The 12,848-nt window shown below is 41.1% G+C and overlaps 1 protein-coding gene across 7 annotated transcripts in view; it reads right to left on the bottom strand.

Moving 5' to 3' along the window:
* Positions 1-235: 235 nt before the first annotated feature.
* Spag9 (sperm associated antigen 9) overlaps positions 236-12,848 on the bottom strand; it is a 117,401-nt gene continuing 104,788 nt past the window's right edge. For 4 of the 7 annotated variants that reach the window (XM_048366919.1, XM_048366921.1, XM_048366923.1 and 1 more), the window contains 7 exons: positions 10,987-11,135; positions 9,468-9,639; positions 7,766-7,879; positions 5,715-5,753; positions 4,728-4,904; positions 3,287-3,436; positions 236-961 (listed from right to left, as the gene is read on the bottom strand). In XM_048366919.1, the coding sequence (XP_048222876.1) occupies positions 846-961; positions 3,287-3,436; positions 4,728-4,904; positions 5,715-5,753; positions 7,766-7,879; positions 9,468-9,639; positions 10,987-11,135 (917 nt within the window). In that variant the 3' untranslated portion in view covers positions 236-845. The remainder of the gene's footprint in view (positions 962-3,286; positions 3,437-4,727; positions 4,905-5,714; positions 5,754-7,765; positions 7,880-9,467; positions 9,640-10,986; positions 11,136-12,848) is intronic. The other 3 variants (XM_048366920.1, XM_048366922.1, XM_048366925.1) reach the window with 1 other exon arrangement.

The following is a 12,848-nucleotide window of genomic DNA, read 5'->3' as shown; positions in this document are numbered from 1 at the left end:
AACACAATTTCCTTAAAAAACAACAACAACAACAAAACCTCCCAGTACTGGAATTGTTCTCTGAGCTTCCTAGAATATCTTTTTAAGTTTTCTAAATAGTAAACCTCTTATTAAACATATCAGTATGAAAATGAATGAAACTAATCTCAAAAAACAAATCAGGATATTCAGAGAAACAGGCCTCATGTACTTTAGGGAGCTCTAATAAGACAGAAACAGGAAACTTTTATTTAAATAGTGTAGTCTTAATTCCTTTAATATAAACCCCCCCCAAACCTGATGAAAACAAAGTTTTATATACCATATAAACAAGATTTGTCAATTTTGAAAGTGAAAGTAATTTACAGTTAAGATTTTAGCCCTCTTGGGACATGTAGATAAATCCTGATAATCTGGTGTTAGTGTGTGTCAATTTTATAATACATTGGGGGAACCTCTACTATTGTATGTCATGGTATAGCTTCCTTTTAAAGTTTTTCCATTAGTTCCATTATTAGTGACAGCTAAAAAGTGACCCCATTAAATGAAGTAAGTGACATTAGACTGCGGCAGAGCAAACCACAGCTGGATTGCTTCCTGTAATTAACCAGTTTGTGGAAAGTTAAACATTCTTTGATTTGTTCACAACATACTGAAATTGCCTATAACACTGGTGTAGTAAAATAGCTAGTTCTTCTGTATTGTTATGGTAAAGACAGATATTGTAATATAAAGTTAACAGGAAAAATATGCTCATACCTCATGTGGTGAAACTTATTTCACAAACAGAGCATTAAATTAAGAGGAAAGGGGGAAAATAAGCCATGCAGAAGAGATGCTCCCGTCTCTGCCTGCTTCCTAGGGCCTCACTCGCTGCTGCACATCACTTGCCACACTATCAGGTGACTCCTTTCTGCTTTGGAGACAGAAGGTTCCAATGGAAGATCCTCTCCAAGGAGTTCTGATTCTCCACCTTCATCACCTATTGGATGGGAAGGAGACTGGGTTAGGTTGAGCACACAGAATAGAGAATGAGATAAATCAGACAGTGTTCCTTGCTAGCCATGAACAAGATACACAAAGCTTATATGGCTTCCACTGCGGAGAACACAGTGGCAGCAATACCAGAAGGCAGATCTTCATCCACACACACTCAAGCCACTATCTGACTTCTGAGAGGTTCATTTTTCACTACATTGATAAAAGTTAGTTTACCATACCAAACTGTAGAGTCATCACAGTATATCTTCATACTGACTGATGGTAACAGAAATTGAAAACTAAGAAGGCAAAGCTATCCAATTGTGCCTTCCTTCAAAATGGAGTCTATTCTAGGTGGGGTTTTTTTTTTGTTGTTTTTGCTGGTCCTGGAGCTTGTACTCAAGGCCTGAGCTCTGTCCCTGAGCCTCTCTGTGCTCAAGGCTAGAGCTCTACCACTTCCAGCTTTTTCTGAGTAGTTTATTGGAGATAAGAGTCTTATGACCTATCCTGTCCAGGCTGGCTTCACACTGTGATTGTCAGACCTCAGCCTCCTGAGTAGTTGGGGTTACAGGTGTGAGACACTGGCACCTGGCTTCTAGTTTATTTTCAAAGTAAGATTGAACTCATGCTTAGTGACATCTGAGGAAAGTTCTCCAATCAAAGGTAACTCATCTAAGCATAAGAAATTCAAATTGTGACCCTAAGGTGGCAGATTCATCACGTGCTCTCCTAAGTTTTTCTTCCCATGATCTTCATGGTGGAGACAGAGACATGAAGAGGCCTGGGTATCAGGAAGGCTCCAGGACCTTCTGGGGGGCACACGTCCTGACCACCGGCCCACTCTCCAGGGCCCAGTGCAGGCATAGCCCCTCCTGTGTTGGGATCCAGCCTTTGGACTTGACAGGGGACTTGACGCCCTCCCCCCAGCCCTGGGGGAATGCGGAAGCAGGCTACGGTTCTCTGGGTCCGGAACCAGAAGAACCGGCTTTGCACCCAGCCCCCAACTCTCTCGCCAGCCCAGGCGCCCCTCAGCCTCTCCCTGGCGCGGTGCGCGCTTTCGAGTGATGTTAGCTCAAGAGGGGATCATGTGATAGCTCCCAGCCTATCGGCCTCCTGGCCGATCGCCTTTCCCTTCCTATCACTTCCCTTTACCCCCGCCTTAATAAATCAGATAGCTCTTGAAGCTTCTCCGAGACTCCTGTATGCCTGGCTTTCTTTACTGGTAAGGAGGTGGGTAAGCGTTCTCGTTCGGCCGCGCCCACGTGAGGTCAGTGCTGACTCCCCTGCTCCATCCTGGCCCTACCTGCCGGCTGGGTGACCAGGAGAGAGGGTGAGAAAGGGAGGGGTGAAAAGCGTGGCTGAGCCTTGATCCCCACGCCAGGGGAGGCGACCGGAGCCCGACACTCCTGCCCACGAGCACATATCAGTTAGCTCTGCTGTGCACAGCAGGGCTATTCTGGCACAGCCTATGAAAACTTATCTAGTGGGCAGAATTCTTCAGCAGAATCTTAAAAATGTATACCTAAGGAAACAAAGATAGTCCACTGACCTAGCCAGAATTATGTGATGTACCCCGCCCCCAACTTCTGCTGGATAGATAGATAAGATAGATTCAGCTGAAGAGAGAGAGAAGATTCAAAAAAAAAACCCACAAAAAAACCTACCCTGAATATATGTGTATTTCTCTAGTAGCTATCCCTCCTCCCTCCTCAGGCTTTTCATAGCAATGTCAAACTATAGAAAGCAGCATGTTCAGGGCAAAACTCATTTTTCAACTTAAATATAATCATGTGCTTACACTATAACTACATATAGCCAGTTACTCAGGATGCTGAGGATTGAGTTTTGGAGCTATCCCAGACATATAAATGCTTGAGACTCTTATCTCTAATGGGGGGGGGGAGGTCCGAACTGGAGGTGTGGCTCAAGTGGTGGAGTACCAACCTTGAGTAAAAAAGCTACGCAAGAACATGAGGCTCTGAGTTCAAGCCCCTGTACTAGTGCACACATGCGTGACCACACACGCATGAGCACACACACATACACACGAAAATAAAAAAAATCAAAGGAATAAAACATGTGTCACTGAGATCTATATCTGCACAGTAATTTACAAATACTGTTCTTCCCTACTCTACCCCAGACCTGCTGTTTCTGTGTGTATATACACACATCCCTATAGATACACACATGTACAAACAGGAAGGAGAAAAACATTTTTTTCCAGAAATTTAAAGGAAAGTACGTAGGCATCATTATCTGAGTTTCTCATTTGCTGTGGGTGAAGATCACAGTGGAAGCTAAGCCCCCAGAAGCAACAGCTCACCCATGCGGAAGTCGATGTAGCCCTCTCCTCCACTGATGACGAGCATAGACTTCATAGGTGTCTGGCTGCTGGACTCCTGAGAGGACGGCACTGCTTTGTCAGCTGCTAGCTCTGTGCTGGGACTGCCACTCTGTGGGCTAACCACTTGACCTAGTGACAGAAGCAGAAATGAGTATTACTTGTCACTGATAAGAACAGGGAATACCGAAAATGTTTTGCGTTAAATAAAAAGGTAAATATATACTATAGCATAGCCAAGGCATCAGGAATACTCAATAACTCTGTATTGTCAGAAAACAATTACATAAGGTTATAAGGGCTAATTTGATTTTTTTTTTTCTGACAGTACTAGAGTTTGAATTCAGGGCCTCATGCTTGCTAGGCTGGCCTACCACCTCTTGTTTTTGTTTGTTTTTTTGTGGGAGGTTTTTTTTTTGACAGTCCTGGGGCTTGAACTCAGGTCTTGAACACTGTCCCTGGCTTCTTTTTGCTGAAGGCTAGCGGCTCAACCACTTGAGCCACAGCGCCACTTCTAGCTTTTTCTATGTATGTGGTGCTGAGGAATAGAACCCAGGGCTTCAAGTATACAAAGCAAGCACTCTACCACGAGGCCATATTCCCAGTCCCATGGCCTACCACCTCTTGAATCACACTTCTAGTCCAGTTTTTTGCTAGCTAACTGTAGATGGAATGTCATGGACTTTTCTATATAAGCTGGCTTCAAACCACAATAACTCAGATCTCCATCCCCTGAGTATTTGGTATGAGACACCAGCACCTGTTCTATTTACTTAAAAAAAAGTTATTATTAAGGTGGGGTTACTGTTTCCTAAGTTAGGTAATGAGTACATTTCTTTTTTGAGCAATATCACCCCCTCCTTTACTCGATCCAGTTTATTCATTTACTTTTGATTCAGGGTCTTGCTCTATAGGCCAGGTTGGCCACAAACGCTTATAATCCTGCTTGTATCCCTCAAGTGATGAGAGTACAGGTGTGTATCATCATACCCAAAAAAATTTATATCTAGGGCTGGGAATATGGCCTAGTGGCAAGAGTGCTTGCCTTGTATACATGAAGCCCTGGGTTCAATTCTTCAGCACCACATATATAGAAAACAGCCAGAAGTGGCGCTGTGGCTCAAGTGGTAGAGTGTTAGCCTTGAGCAAAAAGAAGCCAGGGACAGTGCTCAGGCCCTGAGTCCAAGGCCCAGGACTGGCAAAAAAAAAAAAAATAAATAAATAAAAAATTATGTCTTAATTCTGGAAGAAAAAAGAAGAGCATTTTTCATAAGAAAAAATACCTTATAGCATTTTAGTTATATTTCCCATTCAGAACTTCGTTTGTATAGTATATTGAGATCAGCTGTGATACTAGTACTTAGCAGTAAAGCAACAGAAGACAGAAGAGAAATGACTACCAGAACAAAGTAATCTAACTTACCTGGGACTGCCACAAAGAATTTCACAGCATCCCGGTGCCCGTGGAAACAAAGCTGCGCATGTGCCATTGAACAATAGGGAATAAATGTCCCTGGTGTCACTTTATCACTGTTTTCATCACCATAGACACGGATTACACTTCCAGGACGATTACCTGGTGCTCCTGAGGTTTTATTTGCTGCAACAGAAAAATTAAATACCAAGTTTTTTTTTCCTCCAGAAACTAGTAATGATGCAAGAGGTTACTGTTAATCCTTATGACATTATCTAAAAGCTACAGCCAGTTGACATAACACAAGGGCAGCAACGCCAACTCAAGGCAAAGCTGGAAAAAAAGACATAGCATGCTAGTTATTTTTAAGTACTTCAGTAAATGGAGTAGGGGATTTTGCCAGTCTAGCAATAACTAAGCTTATGTTTTAAACACATATATTAGTTTTTAGAACAAAAGAAAACATGTCAGATTTATCTGTTTTTGTGGGGTTTTTTTAAGTCCTCATTTAAGGAATCCAGACATCTAAAGCTCATGAGCATATTTTTCTCTTTAAGTCCCTTGAAAAGGCTGGGAAAGCCAACAGCACAGAGTGGCTCGCATTTACTTCAGGTCAATGGTTTGCTAGATTACTGCAGTGACCAGACTCACAAAACATCCCCTATCCACAGGTAAGTGAGTGAAAGAAATATGATCGGTAACAAGAGTAAATAATGTAGATTAATGGCAGTTTTAAAGATGTTTCATGTTTTTACTGGAAAGAAAACAAGTCTGAAAGAAAGTTCAGCTGCAACGAAAGATGATAAATAGACTAAGCTGCTGAGCATTTGGTGGCCATGTAAGAAATGTTAAAAGAAAAAAAAAATCTGCTGCAATGCTGACTGCCAGTGGGTGACACTGAAGAACATTCAAGAGGGTGTTCTAGAGAAGAGGGGACAGCCTCACAGTGGCTGTGAGAAGCCAGAGGGAAGAGTTTGGTTCAGGATCTGCACTTACCCCTCAGCCCCAGTAAACGTCCCTGGTGGAGGATTACGGCTACAGTGAGAAAGGAGGAAAGGGGACACAGAGAGGGGCATGACAGGGAGGAGAAGCATTACTGTGAGCCACCACTCTCAGCCTCTATTGGCCCCTAATGAAATTAACAAGTTCCAACTTGGCATAACACCAAGTAACTAAGTTCTTACCAAGACCGCTAGAAAATACTTCTGCTGACAAGGGCAATTTGAGCTGAGATGTGGCTTAAGTGGTAGTTCAAACCTCCAGTACCCACACCAAAAAGACAATGTTTACTATGATTTTGTTTATTTCCTAGTTTTAACGCCATTTTAGTGAATGTGAATGAAATCCCTGAAAAACTGATGTGGTGCATTTCTTGATTGCTAAACTTTCCCTTCACAGTATTTTTGTGTAAATGTGTAAAAAGATTCTAAGTTGAGCATTATCTTTTTCTTTTTTGTGTGTGTGCCAGTTCTGGGGCTTGAACTCAGGGCCTGGGCCTTGCCCCTGAGCTTCTTTTGCTCAAGGCTGCCACTCTACCACTTGAGCCACAGCTCTAATAGCTTTCTTTTGGTAGTTAATTGGAGATAAGAGTTTCATAAGACTTTCCTGTCTGGACTATTTTTGAGTCATGATCCTCAGATCTCAGTTTCCAGAGTAGCTAGGATTGCCAGCATCAGCTATCAGCACCTGGCTTGAGTATTATCTCTTTATTATGCAATTTTAGTATTTTTTTCTATGTCAGTCCCTGTTCATGCATTTTTTTTTTTTTGCGGGGGGGGGGGGGGTGGGTCTTGGACTCAGGGCCTGAGCACTGTCCCTGGCTTCTTTTTGCTCAAGGCTAGCACTCTGCCACTTGAGCCACAGTGCCACTTCTGGCCGTTTTCTGTATATGTGGTGCTAGGGAATTGAACCCAGAGCTTCATGTATATGAGGCAAGCACTCTTGCCACTAGGCCATATCCCTAGCCCTGTTCATGCATTTTTTAATTTATTTTTTACGTAGATATACAAAGGGGTTTCAATTCAACAAATCCAATTATGAGTACAATGCATCTTGAACAATGACAGCCCATGCATTTTATAAAACAAAAACACTTAATGGATGATCAATGTAATGGAATATAGCATGAGAAATGTACAAGGTACATTTCGTTCACAAAAATAAATCACATTCTTTTCACACAGAGGATAGATTATTATCTTTGGTACAAAAAGTCTTGCTTATCTGCTGAAAAATGTCTCCTACAACTTTTTTTTTGTCAGTCCTTGGACTTGAACTCAGGGCCTGGGCACTGTCCCTGAGCTTCTTTTGCTCAAGGCCAGCACTCTACCACTTGAGCCACAGTGCCACTCTGGCCTTTTCTGTATATGTGGCAATGAGGAATTGAACCTAGGGCTTCATGCATGCTAGGCAAGCATTCTACTACTAAGTCACATTACCAGCCCTACAACTTTCTTCTAAAATTCAAATGTGAAAAATGAAAAGCCTAAAACCATTTTTCAAGGCGATATAAAAATTATAAGTGTGGCTGGGAATATGGCCTAGCAGTAGAGTGCTTGCCTCACATACATAAAGCCCGGGGTTCAATTCCTCAGCACTACATATATAGAAAAAGGTAGAGTGCTAGCCTTGGGAAAAAAGAAGGCATGGGCAGTGCTCAGGCCCTGTGTTCAAGTCCCAGGACTGGCAAAAAAAAAACAAACAAAAACAAACAAACAAAAAAAGAAATTATGATGAACAATAGGGAGTGTTTCTAGATACTGGCATAATAGAGCTAAAAAAAATAGACTTCACCCTTTTAATTTGAAAGATAAAATAGGGTTGTGATTCCTAAATTGAGCAGAAGAGCTCTTCCAATGAAGAACACTGAATTATGAATGCGGGTTCTGATGCTGGTAAGTTTCATAGGAAGAGTCAAAGAATAATATGAATTTCCAAGTTACCATAGATTTGCCAGTATCTAAACAATTCCTTCCTCCTGAATTATATACACTATTATTTCCTGATATTTTATGTGTTCCAGGGCAGTTATTTAGAAATATACTTACTTTCTGTCAATGGGATGGAAATAATGACACCATTTCCTGTCCCTACCCATAAACGATTGCAAGACACCATAAGAGCTGTGATCCTCACAAAAGAGAAGCCCAGTTTTCCAGTACCTGTAAGGGAGGGAAGAACGAGAACATTTTACTGAAAAAGCAGCAGCAGACAGTGTTTTAGAATCAAAATCCATTAGAGTAGCAGCTTTAATACAACAGAGAAAAAACATCTACTGAAGGAAGGTAAGATTACCTCAAAGTGAACTCTTACTTGGCTTTATCACCTATTGGTCAAGTCAGGGTTAAAGGTAAAAGAAAATTCTAAATGTGGATGGCATTACATTATCTGCCAGAGTGAGGTACTGCAACTCAAAATCAAAACACAAACTTCTAATTTACTGAACTGGGAAAACAAATGTTTGATGGGTTTATTAGCTGAAGAAGCTCTGGTTTGCCTTAAATTTCCTTGCATGAATAAAAATCTTTTCTAACAAGACCTACACATTTTTCCTTGTTTATATACTTAGGCTCTAAAGCAGTTTAGAAATATTAGAATATCCTAATAAATAATTTAGGGAGAACAAACATCTATATTTTAAAAGAATTTTTGTAACTGACAATATTTTCAGGGATTTGAGAGGCATGTTGATAAAACATAATACATTCAAAACAACATCATCAGTCCTTCATTAGCTCTACTTCCAAGAATTGAGGGGCCTGACCACAGAGCCAGTGTTGGATGGAGCCTTCACTACCATCAGTCTCGGCTTGGAGTCTTTAACCTACAAAGTACATCTCTGGGATCCGTCTGTGTGCATGTACCTACACGCCTGATTACATGAAGAGAGTGCACATCTATAGTCAGTCTCTAAGGGCAATGACTAAAGGTTAAAAAGCACTGATCTGCTTCAACCTTTCATTACGAAATGAACCCTCTATGATATCCCTAATAGCTATATAGCACTAGAATGGGTGTTAAAAATACATGGAGAAGACAAGAGATGTCCCTGCCCTGCAGCAGCTTCATGGTATGAATAAGAATCACATAATAATGGTGCAATCATACTACTAATAAACGCAGGAAAGAAAAGTATGAGAAGACTGAAACAAAGGTCTCTTCTGGATATGTTTTGTGGGCTATAATCTGAATGCTAAGAAGAAAGATGAGGAAGAATTTGTTAGACAAAGGATATAGCACATATGAAAGTCTGGAAATGGGTAGGACAATGTGAACAGAAGAGAGAAGTTTTCATGACCTCATTAAGGCAAGTGAATTTTTGCACACTGGTTACTCTGCAGACAACAGACTGGAGTGAAGACAGGGAAACCAGTTAGGAGGCACAGGTTATCTAGCTGGGAAAGGACAGTCACTGTGCCTAGGAGGAGAGTGGCATTGCCTTCAGGCATGTTAGAGTTCTCAGTGATAGATTAGATGTGGGGAATAAGAAAGAAAGAATAAATATTCCCAAGCAGGGCACTGGTGGCTCATGCCTATAATCCTAGCTACTCAGGAGGCTGAGATCTAAGGATCGTGGTTTGAAAGCAGCCCAGGTCTTCAGTTGAAGCCCCAAGACTGACAAAAAAGGTTGGGAAGGGTTTGGATATAACTCAGTGGTAGAGTGTATTCCCATCACAAAACAAATAAACAAGAATAAATAAACATAAAACTCTGTTTAATTAGAACAGATAAAAGGTTTTGGACGCTTACCTAGCATTTTGCTTACATAAGGCTCAATGTCCACATCCTGCAGATGATGGTATGTGTGTGCATGATAGAGACGGAGTGTGGAATCCAAACGAATGGAGACCCACACGCCATCACCTACCCACGCAAGCTGCCGCACTTGGCTCTCCTTCCTTGGGTGTGCGTCAAATGATTTCTAAGAGAGATGTCCAATCACAAAAATTACTTTTATTACATAGGAAGTCATATTTAAAAGTTTTAATACAGCCAGGCATAGTGGCTTATACTTGTATTCCTATCTACTCAAGACACTGAGATTGGGAGGACTGACGTTGAAGTCCACCTCAAATAATTAGTTTGTAAGACCCTCCCATCTCAACAGGAAAAAGCAGAGATAGGCACACTGGACCATGCCTGTTATCTAACATAAATAAGAGAATTGCAATTGCAGTTTAGGAGAACCTGGGAAAAAGTGAGATCTTATTTAGAAAATAAAGCAGCTGGCACCAGTGGCTCATATAAAATCCTAACTACTTGGGATGCTTGAGATAAGAAGATTGAGTTTAGAGGAAACCCTAGGCATATCAATAGTCCCCTTCTCAATCAATAGCTGCGGGTGGTGACACATGCCTGTCATCCCATCTACATTGGAGGTAGAGATCAGAAGGATTACAGTTCCAAGCCAGCCAGGAAAAATAATGCTCATGAGACTCCATCTCAACAGAAGCTGGGTATGTCGTACCTGTCATCCCAGCTATGATGGGTGTCATAAGTTGGCAGAAAAAGGTCCAGGTATAGACTTGGACAAAAACAAACAAACAACAACCAAAACGGAGACCCTATCTCAAAATAACTAAAGCCAAAAAGGATTGGGTGTGTACCTATCACTAGAGCACCTACCGCACCTACCTAGCAAGCACAAAGCCCTGAGTTCAAACTGCAGTAAGGCAAAAACAAACACACAAAGCCTCTGCTAATCTGCATAATAATATAGTTCATTAAAGAAGAAGCCTAAATATTGTTTACTTAATATGGTTGCTCTTCTAAACATAATTCTTTCCTTCTAGGATGCTTTTGCATTTTAAGATGCAAAGTTTATTTCTTTTGAAACAAATCTTTACATAAATAAGAACAAAGAACCAATACATAGCACACCCATATTATACAACAGTGTCCAACAGTTATGACCTCAGGATTTTGTGTTGGTGCAAAGCAATATACAAAGGCCTTATTTATAATTTTTTTAAAAGGACCCACATTGTTATCTAAATAGACATGAAGCATTGTATATACATATGTAAACTTTTACATGTGACTACTGCTTCCTTAAAGAACAAAAAGCAAATAAGGAAAACAATTCCTACTCTCAGGGTTGAAAGTGAAAAAGAGGTGAAGTAACAGAAAGCTGATACATCCAAAAATATCACTGAGATGCTCCAAAATACAGATTCAGAAAGCAATTTCCAAAGCTGAAAATAATGATACTTTTATGGTCTTTGGGTGGCACAAATTCAATAAGCACAGAAAATGCAGGTGAACTTGCCTCTATCTTCATAGCCTTTGGCTGAACCACATAGATTTTGTTCCTATAGCCACACCAGACTTTGTCATGTACCACAGTCATGCATCGGATGGAATGGTGAGGCCGTCCAAGGTCTAACAGGTGATAGTTTGACAAGTCCCACTGTCCATCTTTAAAATAAGAAAGATTATAGTTAACCATATCACTTTTTATTCATGACTCAAAGTGTCATATATGAAATATACCTTTTACCTGCATAAACTGCAGATAGGAGAATTTTATTTTCCAGTCCTATAGCTTGAACTCAGGGCCTGAGCACTGTCCCTGGCTTATTTTTGCTCAAGGTTAGCATTCTACCACTTGAGCCACAGCGCCACTTCCGGCTTTTTCTGTATACATGGTGCTGAGGAATCGAACCCAGGGTTTCATGCACTCTACCTCTAGGCCACATTCCCAGCCAGATCATCTGATCCAACCTGCCATCCACTATCTTGACCCCCTTTCCTTTCCTTTCTTTTTTGGTCCTAGACTGAAACTCAGACTTAGTATCTGATGCTTTTACTCACTGGCTTTGCACTCTACCACCTGAGTTATGCTTTGAACCTTACTTATTTCTTTTAGTCTGCTGACCCTCTTTAAAAACATACTTTCACAAGCAGTAATGTCGTGTGATATGTTACAAATATAGTATATGACACTATTTTAGAATTAGAATTTACTTAAGGCTGGGGGTATAGCTCAGAAGTGCTTGCCTAGCAAGGCTGAGTTCAATCCTTAGCAACACACACAACACACATATACACACACACATACACATACAAATAGACTTAAGGTTTATTAGCATTTTGATAGATTTTCTTGGGTAGTAGTTGAGGGTGACTCATTGATAACACTTTAGGAATTCTACATAAAGTTTGAACATCTCTAATCTGTAAACTATAAAGCTGAAATCTGAAATGCTACTAAATCCAAGATGACTCCTGCACGCAAACATACATTAGTCTATAATTTTGCTCAATGCAACTTGTTACAACTCCATTGTCTGGGAATATGGCCTAGTGGTAAAGTGCTCGCCTCGTATACATGAAGCCCTGGGTTCGATTCCTCAGCACCACATATATAGAAAAAAAGCCAAAAGAGGCGCTGTGGCTCAAGAGGTAGAGTGCTACCCTTGAGCAAAAAGATGCCTGGGACAGTGCTCAGGCCCTGAGTCCACATCCCAGGAATGGCAACAAAAACAAAACAAATTAAAATATAGCATCCTTGGCATGAGTTTTGTACTTATCATGTTTAGAGACCCTGGCTCCTAATTCTACTTTGGTTGTACCCACTGCATATGATGTCTGACTAGCAAGTAGAGAAGAACTATCACTATCCTGCTCTGCACATTTCTATTTTTTTTTTTTTTTTTGCCTGTCCTGGTGCTTGAACTCAATGCTAGCACTCTATCACTTGAGCCACATCTCTGCCACTTGGGCCACAGCGCCACTTCCAGTCTCTTCTGAATGGTTTACTGGAGTTAAGAGTCTCATGGACTTTCCTGCTCTGGTTGGCTTTGATCCATTATCTTAAAATCTCAGCCTCCTGAGTAGCTAGGATTATAGGTGTGAGCCATCAATGCCTGGCTTGCACACTTTATTTCTATGACTTTTCTACCTTATACTGGAATTTAGAATCAACCTGTAAGGGGCTGGGAATGTGGGCTACTGGTAAAGTGCTTGCCCTGGGTTTGATTCCTCAGCACCACATAAACGGAAAAAGCCAGAAGTGGCTCAAGTGGTAGAGTGCTAGCCTTGAGCAAAAATAAGCCAGGGACAGTGCTCAGGCCCTGAGTTTAAGCCCCACGACTGGCAAAACAAAACAATCAACCTATACGTAATTCT

The sequence above is a fragment of the Perognathus longimembris genome, chromosome 17 (assembly GCF_023159225.1).
Source record: "Perognathus longimembris pacificus isolate PPM17 chromosome 17, ASM2315922v1, whole genome shotgun sequence".
NCBI classification, from domain to species: Eukaryota; Metazoa; Chordata; class Mammalia; order Rodentia; family Heteromyidae; genus Perognathus; species Perognathus longimembris.
This window is presented reverse-complemented; position numbering and strand designations above follow the sequence as displayed.